The following is a 13,489-nucleotide window of genomic DNA, read 5'->3' on the forward strand; positions in this document are numbered from 1 at the left end:
TTATGTTTGATTATTGTTTTTTATTTATTGTCATTTGAAAGTATTCCCATACGTAATATACTTTTTGTATACGTATTGCCACGATCTTGATTTGGATTCTTTGCTCTGTTTTTCCTTTGTCTGGGATTTTTCTCTATCTGATCTTTAGTTGCCTCTTTCAGGTTCCTGATCAGTTTGCTAGTGTGTGTTCTAAAAACATGGAGAGAAGATAGTAGCCAATCTTTACCCAATCAATTCAAGTATGAAAAAAAAAATCTTTATCTGATCAATTCAGGTATGAAAAGGATATTGCAGGCCATGCAGTTCTGATCCTGAAAAATGAACTGCTGATATTTCTGAAGAGGAAGTGACATCAGGAATTTAAGTACAACTAGATTACTAAAATCTCAGGACTTGATGCTATGAAACTATCAATCTGCATACATTTTTAAGCAAATACTAAGTCGCTATGAAATAAGAAAAGTAATATAAACATGTGAGATTTAGAAAAATAAATTGATTGTCCTACACGTTGATTTAATTTATTTATTTCACGTTATGCTTTATACAACATAAAGCTGATAAATATTTTAGGGGCATGTAAGAGCTGATAAAAACTAATTAATTGAATAAATATATATTTATGCTCCTTAATGTGTATCTATTGAATATCTAAATACCTGTAATTTTCAATTTTAACCTAACATGCACCTAAATTTTATTTTTTCGTAATATTTAAATACTTTTGTACAATACAATATGGGCATATTAAATAAAGACATATGTCAAAAAATATTAATCTATCACAAAAAAAAATAAATTTATATATATGTTAAGTTAAAACAAAAATTAAAAGATTAAATTGACTAAATGACCAAAGTTTAGGAGTATAAATACGCATTTGGCCTAATTAATTTTATTAAGATTTATGAATTATACCCAACATAAGGCTGATGAATTTATTCAGGGGCATGTAAGAGCTGATAAAAAGTAATTAAACCTTTTTTTTTCTTTTCTAACATAATAACATTTTTAACATTATACAAACTTTAACTTCGATTTGTTTACTCAAATAGAAAACTACTTTGTTGTAAGATGCTAATTACGAATTCACTTTTATGATCTTCCTGGAATAACATTTTCTTGAACTTTCCAAAGTAAAAATCACGACAACATATAGTGAATTAACCATGAGAAAATAAAAACATAAAATGGAAAAACAACATGGCCACCTCACATAAGATATCATGATTTGACGCGAATCCTGAGATAAATTCCAAAATTATAAGAACAAATTAGAGTAAAAAAATGATATTTGAAATTTACTGAGCAGTATCAATGTTATGATTCTTAATTTGAATATTATTTATATTCTTAATGCTAATTCTTTCTGAGATTTGAATGAAAATCTTAAATCAAAATAACAGGTTAAAATAGTTGTATCAACTGTTTCTTGACAGACACTAATCGGTTCATCTAGACCAGCTTTTTACAGTGATCTAACAACAAAAAGTACATGCCTATATCTCTGTCATTTTTACCATATGTGAGTATCTTTTTGTGCTTGTCTGCCAAGTGTCTGGCTTTGTTGTAAAATTTTCAGACAATATAATTGACAACATTCATTTTGGATGATGTCATTTGCTGCCCTGTCCAAACACTTTGAAGGCAAAGACTAACAAAGTGATGATTAGGGATGTGGAATGACGTGGTGAATGCTCATTGAGAACTTGTGGAAGTTGAAGCAAGTACTTGAATATTTGAATCTAATCATTGATTTGCATAGAGCTTGTCATTTCATTCTTCAATTTTGGTCCTCTTCATTACTATTTTCCTTTTTATTTTTTATTTTTGTTGTGGGTGATATTTGTTGTCGGAAAAGAACAGCAATAACAGAACAATGTAGGAGTGAAGTAGCTATGCAGAACCTTAACATAATTTTGTCACTAAAATAAAAAAAAAACCTTAACATGATAATAAAGATTACAGAGAAACCAATGACTCTTGAATTTTGACAGATTATTGCTTTCACAAGACTGGGCAAGAATCAAACAACCTGCAACTTTTAGTACTAAAGAGTAGAATTGTATAATTACTTGCTTGGTACGTACGTTAAGATTGATGGGGTATTAACCTAGTAGTTGTTATTATTATTATTAATATTATTATTATTATTGTTGCTGCTGTTATTACAGTTAGAAATGATTAAGAAAAGCTCGAATGAAGTGAAATAAGAAACTTGATAGCCACTTTTATAAGAGGTAAAAACGTACCATGTATCATGTCATTAGTTTATAATCATTTTCATATAATTTTCTTCCTAAATATTTCACTTTTAATCATATCTATCTTAATTGTGATAATTATATATATAATAGACTTTACTATGATATTTATGATCGCACTGATCTAATAAGTATTATCTACTACTGCTGCTACTACCAATAATAATAATTTGGTCAGTATAAAGAGTATAATTGTATAATTACTTGAATTCTTTTATTGGGGTATGGATAAGTTCTCAATAAATTCTTTTGGATAAATCAGAATGAATTTTATGTGGCTTTTTATAAGAAATCAATTTATTATTTGCTAGTGAGATATAATTAATTTAAAATTTATTTCCATGTTTGTATTTGAGTGAAATAAAAAAAATAATGAATAAATAAATATTTTTTTGGGATAATATTGGATATGTTCTTTTTATGTTATTGTGTTAATTGAGAAACAAACATTGCCTTCATGTATCATTACCTATATTCACAGCCATTATAAGCTTAACCCTACTCAAATTACTCAAATAGAAGCTGATGCTACATTTTAATCTAATTAATGTTTATATATATATGAACTTTATACAAATAGATTAATTTTGACAAGGAATGTCACAACTCAAATCTCACCATAAGAAAATAATAATTTTTTATTAAACAAAAGCAAATATTTGTTTACCGATTAATTGAAAAATGCTATTAACTAATCGAATTATCATGAACTAATTAAGGTCCTTTAAACAGATAAAAGAAAGTGGGTATAAGAGCAAAACCCCAAATAATAATTTCATATTTTATAACTCCAAGTGGTAACAAATTGCAAAGTACTAAGAAACGTTAGTATAACACTTAAATCAGCTGTAAAATTGAAATGAACTTAGATGTTGTAAGATGTCAATTATGCATTCACTTTTATGATCTTCCTATTAGGATAACATTCTCTTGAACTTGCCAAAGTAAAAATCATGTAAATAGAGGATCATAAAATTATTCTTGACCCAAACTAGAATAGGCTAGGAGCAGATGCCAGTGCAACTCCATTACAGAAACCCTTGAGTAGAGGTGCCAGGAAAGGGTGCAGTGGGAACATTTGAGGCCAACAGTTGTCTTCGATTGATAAGATGGCATTGCAACAAGCAGTGCCAATTTCACCAAATTGGCCCTTAATAAGTGCCTCCATAACTTCAACAAAACATCCTTCAACTTTGAATATAGATGACCAACATGCTCCAGTTCCAGGTTGCCCCCCTGGCAATAGTCCTGGCAATGATACTTCAGGTAATGGACCTGGAAATGGTTCCAGTTGTGATAGTCCTACTGGAACCAAAGCTGCTATTCCTACAACAATGTACAGTAGGATGAGCATGCGATGTTTCTTTGATGGTAATGCTAATGCCATGAGAAATATAAAAACGTAAAACAGAAAAAGTGTTGCACTGACTAATTTTTCAGGAGTTGGAGGGTATTGCTTGTGGTTTGAGAAGGGACGAGGGATCCTTTAAGCTAATGCAGATGCAACAGTTTCATAGACTTAAATATAGGAATTCATCTGAATGGTATTAATGCTATATGTAAACTGCTAAATTGAATGTTATTTATATTCTTAATGAAGACGAGTTGCAATTAATCAAATGCTAATTAATTATTTGTGAGTTGTATATAAAAACTTTAAATTAAAGTAACAAGTTAAAATAGCTGTATCTGTTTGTTTTGAGAGACACTAGTCTGTTTATCTAGACCAGGCTTTGCATAGTGATCTAACAACATCTTAAAGGCATGACTAAAAAATGATTTGCCGAATGCTCCTTGAGAATTTGTGGAAGTACTTGAATATTTAAATCTAATAATGATTCGCCGAGCTTTTCATTTGTTTCTCCAATTTTGATAATTTTCATTGCTATTTTCTGTTTTATCCTTCTTCTTTCTTTCAATCGCTCTCTTCCTGCTGGTAATATTTAACTTTCAGTGTTTCAATCAGTCCCAAAATAAATCTTCACATTCTTCAGGAATGATAGGAACTCAAAACCATTGGTCATCTTTCAGTATTTAAGAACCTACCACTTCTTTGTTTTGAAGGACAATGGCGATTGCTGTTGAATCAAGTAGTTATCTTCCAAGTTTATAGACATTGCCATGGTCTTAGCTGAAACTTTGTGGTATGTTCAAATATTGAACTAAATAACACTCATCTGACAACATTTAAACCAAATCATCAATGATCTGTTCTTTAAAAATAAAAGCATCCAAGGTTTCAGAACAGAAAAATAGTTCGATGACCTCCAAGTGCACAAATAAAACAGTAAGCCCACATTTTCCTGCAACTTAGTTCCTCCATGGTTGAAGAGCCTACGTAGTATTAAGGGATGTCATTAAATCTACAAATAGATATTAGCTTCTATTCATTTTCATGAACTTCTTTTCCTTTTTCTTTTTTTTGGTGAAAATGAACTCATCTTTCTGTTCCAATCAAAGAGCATCCTGAAGTTCAAATTAAGTTAAACAAAATAATATAATTACACAATATGTAGAGAAATATAATAAACGGACCAACATACTAATTGGGCATACACAATTATACATCTAAACCATTACCAATTATAGTTCTCTTAAGATATTAATACTTTAACCAATATTGGCATACTCTGGTTTTCACGAAAGTTATATAAATATAGTAGAATTAGTCTTAATGGATGTCTATTATAATTTTACTTCAATTGGATGAGTATTACGATAGCTAATAAATAGAATTTTAGTTTAACTATATTGGATGAGTATTATAATAGCTAATAAATTTATAATAAGATAATTGAATTAGAATTTTATCACATCCAGATGACTGAATTAGTATTATAGTTTAATCAAACTATGCTTTATGTATTTTACTATATAAGCTCAGTTATGTTAAACAATTTATAAACAGAGAGCAATTGATTTTCTTTCTTGGAAGAGACATGACAAGAATGATGAGGCTCTCAGTTATTGCTATTTCAGTAATGTTTTTGTGCTCTGCACATGCAGAAATTGAACAATCTTCTGCTTCTGCTTGTTTTTGCTACCGTGACTGTCCTCCTGGTACTCATCTTGTGAGACGAATTAATTCTGGTGCAGGTTACAGCAATTGTGTGTGTGACTGCGTGGCCAATGATGATCAACATCCATCAGTTCCATCACCACCAAAACAAACCCCACAGCCACCATCACCGCCAAAACAAACCCCACAACCGCCAAAACAGAAACCAGCACCACCACCAAAACAGAAACCAGCACCACCATCCAATGATGACTGTGCATCGAAGCTGCTGCCTCCTTTGGTCGAAGATCAATCGCCGATACTACTGAAACAAATGTTCGAATATGACATACAATGTTATCAAGCTCTAAGTCTGATAAGCCCATGCATCAATGCCGTATATGGAATATACGGTCCTTCTACATTGTATCCCGTTTGTTGCAGTGCCTTCAGAGTAACCCAGACATGCGGTAGTCTCAACCCTGTGAACGCTGTCCCTCCAGAAGCCATATCCATATGCAATGCTAATAATTTTTAATTTTCGTTTAGTTAGTATTTTGGGTTTTCATTAGCTAGCTTTAGTGTTAGTTATTTTATTTTATTCTTTGTAGTAATAAATTGGAAGCAAACCTTCTTGTTTGATGTTTTACAATAAAGCAATAAATAATTTCTAATTTTCAGGTCTTTTAGATATTTTCAGCGCTCCATAGTTATATGTTTATCTATTTATTTATTTTGAAGGGTTTATAAACAAAAATAAATAAATAAATATGCTCTAATAAAATACTGAAATCTCAGGACTTGATGCTATCAATCTGCACTATAACAGCAAGCAGAGCATACAATTACCTTTAATTCTTTTTTATATTATATAAACTTTAATTTTAATTTGTTTATTCAAATATAAAAATAATTAATTAATTAATTAAACTTTTTGAAATATCTGATACACTTCAGCTTAGAAATTCTAATTTACAATTTATCCAAAAATCATTACTCATCTTTCCTCATTCCAGTGTTTGCGAGGTCAGTGAAGATACAAATGACCTCACCAATCAAATGAAGGAATCTAATGCAGTTGTCATAATTATGACATTGGGACATTTACAATCATGATTATCTCAGGGACACAAGATTACTTACTATGTTACAATCAGTTAACATGAATCGGTGGCACAAGATCCAAAGCGTCACCAGTCATAACTCCAAGTCACGAATTTTAATTTAATTTAATTTAATTTAATTTTTTAGCTAAAAAGTCAAGAGTGAAAATTTGAAAAGAAACAACTATTTCCAAATCCCAAATTGATCATGCCACGACACGTTGAGTTTAAAAACTTTATCAACTCTCGAACTTTCCAGTCTGGAAATAGGAGAAAATATATATCTGGAAGTATCAACTTTTATCACTCAAAACCCCTAATCGGACCAAATCCTAGGGTTTACACTAACCGGACCCAGACGGCCAGACCCAGGAACCCAATCAGGTCTCTCTCTTCTTCTTCTTCTTTTGCTCTCTCTCTTTTTTATCTTTTGCTTTATGTTTGTTAAATTCATTGACTAAGTCTTGTGTTTCTCTCTAATTTCTTTTTTTTTTTGGAAATTTTGTGTTTTTTTTTCTTTTTTTAGTGTTTGTGTTGCTAAAGATTGCAATGGAGGTGGGTAGTGTCACTAATTCTTCTGTTGAAAGGACAATTTGGGCTTGCTCTGTTGTGGAAGCTATGGTGGTTGAGACTGCTGTTTCTGCTTGGGAGTCTCTTGCTCGCTTGTTCTTTGTGGTATACTTCTCATTATTCCTCTTAATCTCTCAAAAAGTTGTCTTTTGTGTGTTGTTTGTACTTCTCTTTTTGTTATGCTTTTAGGTTTGGTAGTCTCTACACTGGATTTTGTAAATTAGGGTTCTTTTCCTTTTGGTTGAATGTAAGCATTGCTTTGTATCTGTGACTTTGACCATCCTATATACATAAATCTAACTATTAATGTGTTTTATGTTGAAGGTGTTGTAGTAAATCTTCACTTACACTGTGTTTTGGGTCCCCTTTTTCTTAAAAGTTTGAGAAGTGGGGTTTATTTTGAAATTGCAGCTAGTAGGTGCGGTTATTTCTTGTTTAACTGTTTTGCTCATGTTAAATCTGGCTTTTATGGAGTTGCCTTGATTGCTTGTAGTCTGCGATCTTACTTGCGCTAATTAGGCTTTATATTAATGGGGTTTTCCTGTCCATTGCGATCAGCTTTCCCATATGGTATCTCAATTACTCTGGCTCCTCCTCACTATTAGGAAATGATGTATGCTTGATCCTTACTAAAAAATAAAACTGGCTTTGCTTTTATAGTCAGTCTTGAGGGTTACAAATATATAATACTGTTCGATGAGAGGTCCGACCGATTTTGGTTGGTGTTTAGTTAGAATAGAAGTTGTTATATGGTATTTTTCTTGGCTTTTAATCTAATCGCCAGTGGACATTCCTCTACACTATTTGGTGCTTGCCCTATTATTTGCTATTTCCTTTTTTTTTTTTTTGTCCTACATTATGGTTGTAATTGTTGCATCATTTTCATTTGCACTTCCTCTGGACAGAGGAGCTTCAATTTCAGAGTTTCAGAGGACAAAAATGAGGGTCTGATTCACCTTATAAATAGAAATGCAGTCCTATGGACAGTATTTCAATATCGTACAGACTTAACTTTTATTTGGTGTTTGCTGTATCACAATTTCTTTTGCTGTTTCTCAGAGAATAATTTTAATCTGATACTACAATTTCTATATGTGGCAAGCCAAAAGGACATGCAATTACTATCACTTATATCCCCAAGTATCTCTCCTTTTTTAGATACTTCTTTGTTACATCTTTAAATGTTCTGTAAGCCATTTGGAAAAGCTATTGAGATTTCAGAATTTTCAGTGTTTTGGCATCTTTTAACACTTCAAGATTTCAAGCATTTTGGCACTCTTGCCCACAAAATTTCCAAGCAGATTTTTGTTCTCAATCTTGTTGGAGATGTCAAGGATACAAACTATTATCATTTAGAGTAGCCTTGGTTGCTTTTATAAGTCTGTATGTAATATTTGATTATCTGATTTATGGTTTCTCCAGGCTGGATCACTGCTGAATGATATCAATACATCATCAAAGCTGACTGCGATTGATGAGAGGTAAAGAAACAAAAAGAAAAATCTCCTGGCTTCATCTAACACCTAAATTAGTAGAGAGGGACTGGAATTAAATGGTAGGTGGAACTCCTTTTGTAGGTTTCCTTTGGATGAACTTTTCAAGAGGAAGCGCCCTGATGCGGAAAACAAAGATGCTAGTGATACAGAAGATGACGATGAGGATGATGATGATGATAATGCAGATCCGGATGATGATGCAAATGATGAGGATTTCTCTGGTGAAGAAGGTGAGGAGGAAGCGGATCCTGAGGATGATCCTGAAGCCAATGGTGAAGGAGGAAGTGATGATGAGGACGACGACGACGACGACGATGATGGTGATGAAGAGGACGATGACGAGGATGGAGAGGATGAAGAGGAGGAAGAAGAGGAGGAGGAAGAAGAGGTTCCCCAGCCACCAGCTAAGAAGAGGAAGTGAAAGTGATAGTAGGTCTTGTGTTTCCGTTTTGGATAGGTAGCTTTTAGTAGGGGGAGAGGATCCGGATTGTCAGTCTGCATAGAGTAGAATTTACCATATCCTTGTTCTGAATGAACCTCTTTCTGGTACCAATGGTGTTATGTTGCCAGAGAATATTGTGCTGTATAATGTTTATTTCCTTTTCCTTTTATGGAATTTAGTGGCCCCTTTATTTTAGTTAGTGGAACTAGTCATATCAAATGGAGTTCTTTCTTTTCCCCCCCTCTCTTTTCCCCCCCTCTCTTATGATGAATGATTTGGTGGTCAGACATGGTAGTTAAGCATGTTTCCGAGGAGCTACAGAGGGGTTTGGACCCATAGGCTGAAGTGGCAAATTTAGGTCAAGTATGTTTCTGAGGTGCTATAGAATATTATAGCTTAAGGAGTATTCTAGCTGCTTAAGCTCAATGTTTTGTGGTCCACCGACCAGCATGGATACTACTAACTATTGTTTTCGGCCAGAAGCTCGATTCAGCATGCTGCTTGTTTTAGTTTTAGTTTATGGATGATGGAGAATTATGCTCTTAGTTTCTAAAGCACTTCACAGCTTATGAATAGGAAATAAACTTAGTGCTGGTGCTGTTATATTACATTAAAGCCCTGTTTCCTGCTTATCTGAAAGGTTACTTACTTAGCAATAACTTTAAATCCTTAATTGAACTTGTACTCGATGAGAAACGGGCAGATGAGGCTAGAAAGAAAAGAAGCAATCTAAGCCATTGACACCGATCAACTGAACATGGGTAATTTCATAGAGTTTACAAGATAAAAATGCTACAAGAAAACAAAATAGTCTATTATCAATCGCCATGAAGAATGTAGGTGTCTCTTGAGCATACGCTGCACTGGAGGAAAGAAATTAATAGAGCTGTCATACTGTCTCTGATCTTAGGTATATTATCAGGATTCCCCAAGTCAGTGATATCAGGAACTCAGGATGACCTACAAAACAGCATGTTAAACATTTATTAGATCCATTATCATTGCAGTTTAGATGGGATTATAACCATTTATTCTAGAAACAGCTACAGCAATCAATGATATAATCAGGCCCTTCACAGTTACTTATCTCCATGTACCTAAGGAAAAGGATAAAAACACAGGGATGTCAAGGAAGAAAAAGAGAGAGCATGTTTACTACAATTCTTGAGATTCAATACTTACCAAACCATCCTAGGTGAGCAAGCTCAAAATGAGTATCATGAAATGCTTTAAAAAATATCAACTGCGCGAGATGATATTTTCAGAAACAAAACTGATGATAGAAGATTCTTTGAGATGGCAGGCCAGTAACTCAACCAGCTCATCAAGCTGCTAATTTGTTTTGGCTTCAATGCACGCACAGAACTTTTACTTCTTGTAAAATTAAATTAGCTCATAGGATCCTGAAAGCTTCGATCTAGCATCTACAAGGTCCTTACAAGGTCTTTTTCTTTTTCCACCTTGGTTCAAGGAAAGGAAAAAGAAAGGATAGATTTAAAACCCTACAACAGTGGCAGTAAGAGATAGGCACTCAATTCCTCGACTACTAGCTCCAGGCAGGTGCACAAGAAAGTTATTATAGCTGAAGGTAATATGAGAGAGCAAGGTAACTCCAGACATTTGAGACATGGATTCCGCAACACACAACAGATTTAATGCGCACATACATCACATTGCTGCATTGGCATCTTTGCTGCCAAGATAAAAATAACAACAAAATCTAATAGCTAAGGTCCAGTTAATGGCCTAAATGTCCAATTAAGTGAATATGATTATCAAGTGAAAGGCTTTAGAAGAAAAAAAAGGAGCTACCTGCGTGTGAAATTAACAGAAGTAATAGACACGCTATAAACAAGAAGTGACATGAACTACAAAACCAGCAATTAAGACTTCTACAAAGCAGAAGAAATGAATAAACGATGAAGAATAGTGATGTTAAGTTTCTGAGCCTTTTGCCTTAGGACTAGTCAGTTCTCTTTCTCAATGGGAGCAATTAAGTTTTGATCATTACCAGCACTAAATTTGTATCAGTATCCGTGTTATTTCCAAATCAAACAAACTAAATAAAAATATAATTTTTCAATTTAATCAGAAGGTACAACAGTGCTATACCAATTATTAAGGAAATAAACAACAATCTCCCTTATCAAATCCCAATTAAAAGATCAAAGATTGCAACTTGACTGGTAAATATTCAAAGCAACAACCATAATGCGCCAAGAACAACGACATAAAATGAACATCAATCTATTGCACCCATAATTAATAATCACTTCGAAATCCAATAAACGGAAATACTCATGATCCCAATTATTCAATTTAACTTACTAAGGCAACTTCCCAGATCGAAAAACAGCAAACTTTGACATCTCAGAGTACTTATAATCAATCCCATTTCCCTTCAAAAACTCTTCAATCTCTCTCTTAGCATCCTCAGGATCAGCAGTTTCACACTCAATCTCGAAAGAAACCCCAAAGCTATACTTAGTCTCATCAACCTCTAATTTAAACCCTTTCCATTCATAAACATCTCTGACATTCTCAAACCCACCCAAACACACAAAACCCATTTCACTCCCGACGCCAAATTCCTCTTTGCACCTACTTATAATCCTCGATTCAATCGAAATCAATTTCGATGGGTCAGCCACGCATTCACGGCCAATTGTTGGGTTGATTTCCTCTTCATCTTCCTGTACACGACTCACACCGTTTACAAGTAAAGGTTTTGCCTTTAGAGACAGGACACAAAGGGAATCATTGTTAAAGAAACGCATGCGAAGAACAGCAAGTTGAGAGGAAAGAGAGGAAGAGATAGAGTCAAAGAAGAGGTTTTGCTGGTTATGGGTTTTGATGTGAGAAGGCGAAAGAAGGGTTTTAAGGCGAGTGTGATTGGCTGCATCTTGAATCCGCAATTTAACTTCTACTTCCATGATCTTGTGCGTGTGTATGTTTCTTTTAAGAGGAGAGGCCGATACGGTTGGATTTGGAAGATGGGTTCGTTTGGTTGGTACGGTCGAGCAAGTGGAGAAGAGAGGTGACGGTGGAGGTGGTGGAGGTGATGGTGGTGGAGGAGGTGGCGGCAGCGGCGGCGGCGGCGGCGGCGCGTTTGCGGGCTTCTTCGAGTTCTTCTTTGTCTTCGATTTTGAGTTCGATTTTGGTTGGTTTTCTTCTCAGCATTTTGGCAGCATCCGATAAGGCATGAACGGACTTTGCTTTGCTGCAGGAAGAAAATGTTCTGAATTTTGATAGATGAGTAGAGATTTTTGCAACTGGGCCAAGCCCATCCTGGCCTACCACATATGCCCAAAGTGTTGCTCTTGCTCTTGCATCCTGGCAGATTGCTCGCTATATTTTTGTTTGTTTGTTTTTTTTTTTTTTTAAATAAGGACCAAGTATTGCTAAAGTATGAACTAGATCATTTAACCTTTTAATTAATTTATCATAAAACTTATCATTTTAGGATTAAATTAAATAACCTCTAAATACTTTTTTTTTTATCAAAAACAATAGTTATATTTTAAATAATATTGGTTCTGAAACACGCAAAAGTGAGAGTTAAATTTTATATAGTTTTATAACTAATATTTGTTAATTGAGTTCACTCATATTATGTAGTTTATAAGTTTTTTATTTATTCATTCTCGTTATTTATTTATTCTTTTTTTAGTTTTTTCACTCACTCATTTATTTTAATATTTTTTAAATATATTTACTTTTTAAATATTATTTATATAACACTTTTTAAAACATGATTAACTCAATTAATTTCTCGTAGCACCTAAATTATTCCCATAGAAATGGATGTTACATGTGTGTTTATCAAATAAAATACTAATAATTTAGCACTTTTAAATAGGCATAGGAAAGAGTTTATCAATAAAAATTAGACTAAGTTCAACGATTATCAAAATATAATTATTTAAATCATTAGATATTAGCAAATATTATAAGCTCTTTTGAACATTTTTATATTCTAACAACGTGAAATTCTGTAAAGAAATTAATAAATAAATAAAGTTGGAAGGCCATTATTGCACTCGATCAAACTTGTTGCTCATATATGTATATTACTATTACTCTTATGGCCAAGAAGTATTTCTAGCATCATGAATATCTTCCTATAAGAGCAAAATTAATTGCCCAATTTATGGATAGTTTAGAAGCTCTTTTGTTCTCATTGATTGCAAATAATTAGAAGTCTATGAATATTGTGAATGATAAAGCTTTTGTCTCAAAAGAAAACTAATAAGAAAACGAAAGAATAAAAAGTATAAGGACAAACTAGATTAATGAAATCATTGTCAAATGGAGTTTCTTGCTTCCCTACATCCCATTCGAATTTCTACCTCGATTTGAAATATGTATATTTATTATAATTTTATATTATATATGTAAGTATGTATATAATATTTTGGATAAAATTTAAAAAATTACTATGTAATTTGACGTTTTCTTAAGGAACGGAGATATATTTTGCATTAAATGAGTACCGCATGTTTTATTTTTTTAATATTTTTTAATATATATTTTATATTTTTATTATTTTTCACATAGTTTGCATGTGTTTAATATGAGCTTTATCCTATTATTTTTTTCTTTAGGTGTATTATTAT

The 13,489-nt window shown here is 32.9% G+C and overlaps 2 protein-coding genes across 2 annotated transcripts; one reads left to right on the forward strand and one right to left on the reverse strand.

Annotated features, from left to right (window-relative positions):
- The first annotated feature begins 6,593 nt into the window (after positions 1-6,593).
- LOC8268276 (nucleolin) lies at positions 6,594-9,072 on the forward strand. The gene is made up of 4 exons (XM_002532276.4): positions 6,594-6,749; positions 6,892-7,040; positions 8,358-8,416; positions 8,513-9,072. Exons 2-4 carry the CDS (start codon positions 6,915-6,917, stop codon positions 8,850-8,852), a joined length of 525 nt encoding a protein of 174 aa, XP_002532322.1. The 5' UTR covers positions 6,594-6,749; positions 6,892-6,914; the 3' UTR covers positions 8,853-9,072.
- Positions 9,073-9,583: 511 nt separating this feature from the next.
- On the reverse strand, positions 9,584-12,140 carry LOC8268277 (triphosphate tunnel metalloenzyme 3). The gene is made up of 2 exons (XM_015727292.3): positions 11,202-12,140; positions 9,584-9,833 (listed from the first exon to the last, which is right to left on the reverse strand). Coding segments are annotated over exons 1-2 (606 nt in total). The 5' UTR covers positions 11,807-12,140; the 3' UTR covers positions 9,584-9,832.
- Between the last annotated feature and the right edge of the window lie 1,349 nt (positions 12,141-13,489).

This window comes from Ricinus communis, chromosome 3, assembly GCF_019578655.1.
Source record: "Ricinus communis isolate WT05 ecotype wild-type chromosome 3, ASM1957865v1, whole genome shotgun sequence".
NCBI classification, from domain to species: Eukaryota; Viridiplantae; Streptophyta; class Magnoliopsida; order Malpighiales; family Euphorbiaceae; genus Ricinus; species Ricinus communis.